Raw genomic sequence first — 8,648 nt, forward strand, 5'->3', positions numbered from 1 at the left:
GATTTAAAATCAATCTGTTGTGGATACCTTACGTAAGGGTAAATGGCCGGCAAATACTGGCCATTCAGCCCTTAATTTGTTAAAAGGTACCCTTTAGATCAAATCGGAGCCCTTACGTAGGACCTCCACAAACAAGTATTATTGGATCATAGTCGGCAAAATCAAACAGTGTTATTGGTCAAATATTATTTTATTTAGTGGCCTGGCTTAGCAATTCAACTCCAGTTCGTCCTCAAATCCCACCTTTAGTCCTACCCACCCTTGCTTAGGACCAGCCTTTAAAGGTCAGATTGGCCAAAAGGCCATATTTGGAAAGGCTATACTAGTAATTTTCAGCGCAATGTAAATGAGTGAGAAGAGAAACAATAATAAATCAATTAGTAATAGCTATTGAATTATGTCTTCAAGGTTGGGTGTCGCCAACACCGAAATGCAGTCACAACTGAAAGTACAGAGAAAATATTACATCGTTATGAAGATACCTGGGCAACAAAATATGTTGGGAATGATGCATCCGTCCATAAACCACCGACACTACTTCGATACTGAGTCAAAGGATGATTTGTGCCTTGAATAACGGGTATAGTTATCGAAACAGTTAATCCACGTCAATAGCAGTAAAAACAAAAAGGAGTTCCCAAGCACATTCCCAAAAATAATAGCCAATCAGTAGGCAGCTTTCAAACTACTCCAATAAAGTATGTACTGAATTATCGCCACTCCCCTCACTTCCCCCCTTCAGCCGTCACCAGCGATGCCCGCCCTAGCGCGCTGCTGACACTACCCGGACCAGGCCGAAGCCACCGACGGCATGGCGCTCGCGTCCGCCGCCGTTTCCTGAAAGCAGGCTCGATACCCGGAAGGGCTGGCGAAATGCTGCCAGATTTTGCTTCTGGTGGCCGCTCGAGAGCTCGCCATTCCACATTAGCGCTACTGCAGTTGGTCAAGGTTGGCGTAATCTCATGGGATTTGTATTGGGCAAGTTCTGACGAATCTTTTTTTATGTTTTGGTGTGGTGAGTATGTGGCAATGGCAACATGTTATCGTTTTGCATGATGTAGGGAGGAATATATTACTTCGAAAATACAAGCCCGCATATCCTACGACTCCAAGTCTTTCTGCTTCCATTGGTGACTGTCTGGCGTGCAGCAATCGACTACGACTCCACCTGCTTTGCGTGTAATGAAGGCTGAACACAGCGCATCATAAACGCCTCGGTGGTCAGTACGCTGCTTTCTCCAACGGTTTCGGAGAGAACCTGGTGTCTTCGAGTTACCTTTGTCGTCAAGCTTGCATAGTGCCGCGTTCGTCTTCGTGTCCAAGTCCGCGGAGAGCGTCCACAGTTCTTGCTTCCACAGCTGATTTGCGACGCCGTCCGGATCTAAAGGGGCTGCCGGTACGTCCACGTCTCGCCCGGCCACAATGATCATGATGTTGATGCACGCTTTTAGATCGGCACGGACGAACTGCTGCTTCTTTTGTGTTGCTGTGTTCCAAAGCTGAAGTGTGTATCAGTTGTAGAAGCACCCAGCAAGCGCGTGCGCCTCAACAACGCCGTCGGCGGTGCGGTGAGAGCGTGGATTTTCGGTCGCGTAGCTACACGAGGTATTGCCTGGAGAAGCCGACGATGACGGTTCTTGAATCTTGACGAGCTTCCGCAGCGCCCGCTGCATTGTTGACACCGAGGACAACAGCTGCGTTACAGCGGCAGCAAGAACGGTCGTGTCTCCACCGCTGAGCGAAGTTCTCTGTTTCCCACGAGGTGCGAAGCCATCCAAAACACGTTTCCAGAGACAACCCGTATCCCAGCGCAGCATTTGTAGTGTCAAATGCTTCCAGCAAGCGGTACAAGTAGTGGGATGTGTAACCCGTCGCTGCCTGCTCCTTCGTGATGACTGCAGCCACGTCTTCAAGGTGGATCAACAGCGACGCGAGCGCTGCATCCAATACGTTGCTGTCAACGTTCAGGGACACGTCCGGGAAGCCGCACACGTTTTCCGGCAGGGTCAAAATGGTTGGGGTACTACATGGCAGATGCGGGTCTCGGTATCCGGCCAAAATTTTGGCCACACTTTGATCTTCGCGAGTGGTAGTACTAACGTACGCGAACCCGATTTCGTGAGCGAATCCAGCAGCCACGCACCTCGTGTGAAATCCATTGGATCGCCAGTTCAGGCGAGGCGTTCGCGTACGCTGCGGAACCTCGTCGGAGTGAGTGACTTGATAATCCTGGAATGATGGGCGGCGGCAGTAGTGCAGCCTTTTAGCGATACGCTTGGTGGCTTCTGCGATGATGTCATTTATATACTTGGCTACACTTGGACGCCCTCGCACGTGCTTCAGGCGTGGCTCCAGCTGCGCTTCTGCTTTCTCTTCAAGGCCTTCCCAATCGAGTATGGCTTTTTCTTGCGTGTACGTCTTCTGTCCTGGCAAGTCTGAGGTGGTGACATGGGGAACTAGCGGTAACACGTAGCTAGTTGGCTCAGATGCGCCCACAAATAGCATGCCTCGAGCATGGAACATGCGCTGCTCCCATTTCTTTGCCGACTTGTATATATATATATATATATCCCTTGAAGCACTGATGTTTTAATCCTTGGTGCATGCAAAAAGAGCTCCCTGGTGCCGCGATCGAAAGCTGGTTCTTACGGGCAAAGCATGCATCGATTGCTCGAATGAAGGTGTGCCACATTAATGTCAGAACTGCGGAGCCGTGCAAACTTTTGAACCCACCACCGACACCTTTGATTGCTGTCTCTTGCACAAGCGCGCATAGATCGTCGAGCGTGCAGCCGGGAGCCTCCCCGGTTTGCACCCCTGCAAGCATGTTCCGCGCGTCAATGGCTGCAGCCGTTTTTTCTCTAATTTTTGCAATTCTCTTGTTATCAGACAAATGCGTAGGATACCGCTCTCGTAGCAAATTTACCACTTGTGACATATAACCCACGGCGGTGGTCTTCGCAAGAAGGCATCCTTGAGAGCTAGTCTTTGTTTGCAGAAAAATTGTAAAAGCGGTAAGCAGTGAGTAAAAATTCTGACTTGGCAGAGCGCCAGGAGCCACAAGTGATATAGCGATAGAACTTAGAGACTCCTCGGTCATGTTACCCAGTGATAGAAACTCACTAAAGCATTTAAGAGCAGCTTGCTCCTGTCCTGCCGTACCTTGCGGGATGTCAAGCCCTTGTGCTACACGTTGCATCTTTTCAAATGGCAGAGAACTTGGCAAACTGACTCCAGTTCTTATCAGGAATATCTCGGTTTTATTGGACAATTTGGTTGATGATTGTAAAGAGACTTACTGAATAATTTGAGAACATTCCCAAAATAATTGGGAAAATGTTGGGGGATAATCAAAACACAATATGATTGGCTGAAATATGATGTACTCCAAATTCATTGGCTGACTAAGGCTCTCAGTAACATAGGTTTAGAAATTGAAAACAAGAGTTGGGAAAAAAAAATTGTTTATCGTACAATAATACCCAATAATAATAAATGTGTTAGAAAACATCAATGTTATTAACTATAATGTATATTATCCGGGCACTGTACCTCACTAGAACATATGGCAATACGACAGTCTTGCATAAATCAGACCGATTTTATTCCATTTTGTTTGAGTTTCTTTTTTACTACCGGGTCTACGAGAATATTGGCGCGATATCTACTCCCAATCAAGTGGCCTCATCTTACTGGTAATCCCGTTATGGATTGTGGCCATTCCCCGCACGTGTTACCGGTATTTCAAAGTATTATAAGAATATAATGGCAGTTCACATAAACAAAACTTTATCGACAGCGAAGGCTGTAGCCCTCAAATTACACAATCACATGAATTCGGCCCGATCGCTATCTTATCCCAGGAGGCAGCTCGTGTCTTGCCATTAGGTACATTCAGTCCCGCTGTTAGGACATTCCTCTACCTAAAAGCACATGGACAGAACATGCAAAACACATGCATTTACTGTCCAAACACACAGCAAATCATTTGTCTTGGCTAATGTATACTTTTGACCTCCAATACGTCGCAATAAGGCATAATTGAGTCTCACAGGTAGTCGCTACGCTCCACAGTTACGCGGCGTTTGCACCGCCAACTTCGCTTCGCTCGTGGCGGGCAAGGATCCCGCGCGGATTAGATTGTAAGTTCTTGTTTCGGAACCTACTCCGGCCTACGCGCCGTTCCCTGACAGACCTCCGCTGCGCTCCGGTTGTCATGGCGCCTCTCTAAGGCCTCATAGCGAGGCTGTGGTCATCCACGTCGCCCATCCTTCTGTGTGAAACAACTAGTTTTTTGTGTGTCAGTTTTATTTCTCTCAAGCACATGTTTTAGGTGCCTTTATTAAATGTACATGTGTTATAGGAGATGATGGTTTTCATTTAGAAGGATGTAGCAACTTTTTATCTCTGGGGAGAAAATGTAAAAGTGTATTTGAGGCTCAGGGTGGAGTCAACGTTTTGCAGTATGGTATGTACATCTATTCATTCATATTTGCACCTGGTTTAGCAGCATTAATACATGTACAATTGTAATAATACTTCGCACATGCTTGATGTGTACGAGGCAAATTTTCCGTATACCTATATTGACCCATTGGCGTATCCATTGGGCACTACCCCATCCTGTTTTTTTTTTTTTTTTATAGTATCTCGACACACGCTTTGTGGTGCCGTAATCCTCGTTGCTTCACTTCAGAAGTGAGGTACAGACGTGACTTCTTGTTCGATCGTTTTCTAGCTTCAGTCCGAAATTTACTTTGAAGCTCTCGGCTTTCAGTCTGTCATGCGTCTCCATTTAATTGCGGTGCTGGTTGTTGTCGCTTTAGTAGCGAACGCGCAAGCTACCGCATCGAAGAATCATCCGAAGGTGTTGAGGCTTAACTCCGCTACCGATCGATCTATCATCGCTAACATTCCAGTCCAGCGGTTCTTGAGGAAACACCACTCTGTGGACACAATAAACGAGGAGAGAGGAATCGTTACCGTCCTCGAGAAAGCCAAGACCTTGGTTTCAACAAAGGTTACGGATAAAACGCTGCAGCGCTGGGCAGCCAACAACAAAGCTCCAAAGCACGCCCTCCTACGCTTGAAACTTGACGACGCAGGAACCGAGCTCTTCAAGAAAGCTAAATTCGGCGAGTGGGTCACTTTCATGACCAAACGCTACCCGGAAAACGCGCACGCTGCTATGATTTCTGCCCTCAGGACTCGCTACAGCGATGATGTCCTATCGAAGATGATTATTGCGGCAAAGCAAGCCCCTAGTACCAAGAATGTTGCAACTAAGTTGCAAGTCGAGCAGCTTCGGGCATGGGGAAAGCAGGGGAAATCCGCAGACGACGTTTTCGCTCTGTTAAACCTCAAAACAAAGGCACAGAACGTAGATGACCTCTTCGATGACCCCCAGTTCGTCCCTTGGCTTAAGTACGTGGATGATTTCAACAAGAATGACCCGGTAAAGGCAAATGCGATGATGAGAAAGACGTTGGCGCCTCATACTAACGGCGCCGATATTGGCGCCAAGTTGCAAGCCCAGCAGTTAAAAGTATGGGCAAGAGAGGGGAAAACAGCAGACGATGCTTTCAATCTGTTTAACCTCAAAACGAAGGCTCAAAGCTTGGATGATCTCGTCCAAGACGCTCAGTTCTTTCCTTGGATCAAGTACGTGGGCGATCTCAACGACGGAGACTCTAAAAAGAAATATGCGATGGTGGCAAAGACGTTGACAACTTACAACGACGAAACCAACAAGGGAGTGTACACTATGCTCAATGCCGCGAAGAACCAAGAGTTGGCCAAGAAGTTGCAAAGAGGACAATTCGACAATTGGTTGGCTGATAATGTCAAGTTCTATGACGTTAGTACTTATGTGGGAGCGAAGGGATGGCCACCTAATAGCCCCGCAAGGAAGTTCGTCAAGGATTACCTTCAAGCCTACAACAAGAAGAACATACCATAGAAGCACAAAACAGCAAAGAGCACTTCAGATTTTCTTTTTTTTTAAAAAAAGAAGATAAAAGAGTACTATTGGGCCTCATTTGTCACTTCAATATATTATCACTCGGTCATTAAAAATCCTCGACAAAAGTCGATATAGCATTGCTGCAGGAGACTTAGTGAGTGGTACCGTTGCTTAGCGTTCGCTTCTGGATCTCGTCAGGATTCATAGGGAATGACCAGCATCCGCGCTTGCCGTTTATTTGGCACCCGAACTTGAGCTTCATGAAGTACGTCGAGTGTTTTTGATGCAGCGATAGTCTGCACCAATCCAGATTGGGGGCGGGGCTGCTCGTCAGCGGGCCAAGTCTCCCATCCAGAGCTTACTTAAGACACAGGCGGCAAGTTCAGCAACGATGCTGTTGATGTTTACCGGCAGTTATTCCATCTTCTACTTCGAGAATCGCGATGACCACTCGGTATAGAACGGAGAGACAACGATCTTGGCCTTTCGTGGACCGGAAAAAGTTAATGTTCGCGGGGGTTGCTCAACAGCTCCTGCAGGAACACCAGTATAGTAGTCGTGAGCAGTGTCGTGACAGTCATGATACGCTTCAATTTCCAACCGTTTACCCTATGTGCTCAGATTCACCAAGTCGCTAGCGAAGGCGCTATGCCGCGGGCCGAACCGCGCAGCTCGCAAGCCTTCAAGCTAGCTTCTTCTCCGTCGTTCACTTCTCTCTTTTGAGGCACTTGAGACGACGTTTACCGAAAAACACATTTGACGACCGGACTAGAAAGATTTTAGTCGTCAATCCCCCCCATGATAGAAGTTTTGGTTCCGAATTGAGTTAAGTTTTACTTTCTAGTTTACATTATTTTTTGAAATCTAAAAGGAGAATCTAAAATATTGAAAAAAATTTCGGATCAAATGTATTTAATTTCACATCCTAGTTATGATACAATAACATGAATCGTAAAAACGCTAGTCCGTCTTCATGATACTCAGTGTATCATCGCGATAAACACGACGATACATTGTTTTTCTTTTTTTCACGAAATGCAGCACAAGTACCTTCAGTTCTTTAAATTTCAAAGCATGAATCTATCCAGACCCCTCCCTCCCAATCAAGCGTAACCTCACTCACTTAACATTTTCTACTGCTAGTAGAAACCAAGAGAGCTGCTGAGAACGGCGCATGTATCCTCCATATCCCCCAACAGGTTCAGCAACGGCGTCAACATGTCTGCTTGGTGGTAAGCGCTGTCAAAGCGGCATTTCTCTTCATTCCATTCAAAGTGTACGGCGGTCCAAAAAGTAAGACGGTGACCAAGAAGCTTCCAAGCAAACGGCGGCCATTTCTTTTCTCCATCATCTTCACTGGCAGGAAAGAGAGAGGTCCGAAGCATACGTTCCGTGATGGTGGTGGATTTCCATCTTTACGTTGTGGGATGAATGGAAGCCCCAAAATTTCAGTATTGGTTCGACCCCATACCCGTTGTTAGACGCAATATTAGGAGCCAAGATTGCTTGTAGAAACCTTTTCTGAGTGACTTGTGTCTCCTCGGATACGTTTAAACCATAGCGAAATAGACGAAAAAGCTGCACCGCTGCCCTACACGACGACATGTCGGCATCTACATTCGCAGGTGGATGTAGGATTGACTTGATTCGCTACAACTCCTCTTGTAGCCTAGCGACGTCACCCGCCAGAGATGCCGCTGTGGGGTCAAGCTTCTTCCTATATCTTTGTTGAGTTTCCCTTCGACGGCGTCGATGGAGTTGAAGCGCTTTTTCGGCAGTACTCAGCCTGTTCCATATATCACGGCTGTTTGGTGCAACCGAACTTGTTTGGGTTATTTGTGCAATAGATGAGGTGAGTTGTTGGGGTGTCGAAGATGAGATTGACAGCGTGAGAGTCGAGTCATTGGTGAATACGGAGGATGGTCTGCTGTTCTTGGTTACCACTGCGCTAATGACATTGTCACTCAGCAAATGACCGTTGGGCGGGTAAAAAAAAATACAGGTTCTCATCAGGTCGCAAGTGATGATAGAGGGAAAGTAAATTGCGGAATGACAAGTGAAATTGCGGCAGCGGGTACAGCGAATCGAATGGTGCGAGACTACGGTTCATCCTAGAGAGCCGTCATATGAAGAGTAAGCCATCACCGAATGCGTTAAGGAAATCACGTTTTGCGTTATGGAAATCACGGTTACGTTATGCGAGCGGTGAATCTGACCCATGTTTTTGCCACCAAACAGCACTGTGCAGCGATCCGAGAAAAGGTTACTTCGAAGTATTAATAAAAGCTATACGGCATTATTCTCATCCTGGATCAGGTGGGTTAATTTCGTACTGATTTGAGTGCGTACACCATTAATATGAAGTGGCTCTTTATTACTGTAAAAGCGGTATGATAAGCTCGGGGTTTACAATATTTGAAGCCTCTCCTAAACCGGGCTTCAAATACAGGGGTCCCATTACATTTTTAGGCACCGTTAATATGTACTAAGACAAGTTATATCGCTATAACGGACCTAGAAGTCGGTGTCTCTCTGTAAAGTCTGTTTCGACGTCATCGATATCCATGTCGCTTTTTAACAAACTTAGGGCCATAGAGCTCATGACGATCCAAGAACGATAGGCCTTCATAACCCAATTCAGTACTGAGGCTCAAATGGAAGGGGGTTCCACATACAGGGGAGGGGG

General features: G+C 46.7%; 2 protein-coding genes across 2 annotated transcripts; one reads left to right on the plus strand and one right to left on the minus strand.

Annotated features, from left to right (window-relative positions):
* Positions 1-1,100: 1,100 nt before the first annotated feature.
* On the minus strand, positions 1,101-2,523 carry PPTG_22131 (hypothetical protein; the record flags this gene model as incomplete). Its single annotated transcript, XM_008902025.1, has 2 exons — positions 1,101-1,499; positions 1,603-2,523. The coding sequence occupies 2 exons, from the start codon at positions 2,521-2,523 to the stop codon at positions 1,101-1,103; spliced, it is 1,320 nt and encodes a 439-aa protein (XP_008900273.1).
* A 2,260-nt stretch (positions 2,524-4,783) lies between these two features.
* On the plus strand, positions 4,784-5,959 carry PPTG_07551 (hypothetical protein; the record flags this gene model as incomplete). Its single annotated transcript, XM_008901829.1, has 1 exon — positions 4,784-5,959. One exon carries the CDS (start codon positions 4,784-4,786, stop codon positions 5,957-5,959), a length of 1,176 nt encoding a protein of 391 aa, XP_008900077.1.
* Between the last annotated feature and the right edge of the window lie 2,689 nt (positions 5,960-8,648).

Source organism: Phytophthora parasitica (genome assembly GCF_000247585.1).
Source record: "Phytophthora parasitica INRA-310 unplaced genomic scaffold supercont2.12, whole genome shotgun sequence".
Lineage (NCBI taxonomy): Eukaryota > Oomycota > Peronosporomycetes > Peronosporales > Peronosporaceae > Phytophthora > Phytophthora nicotianae.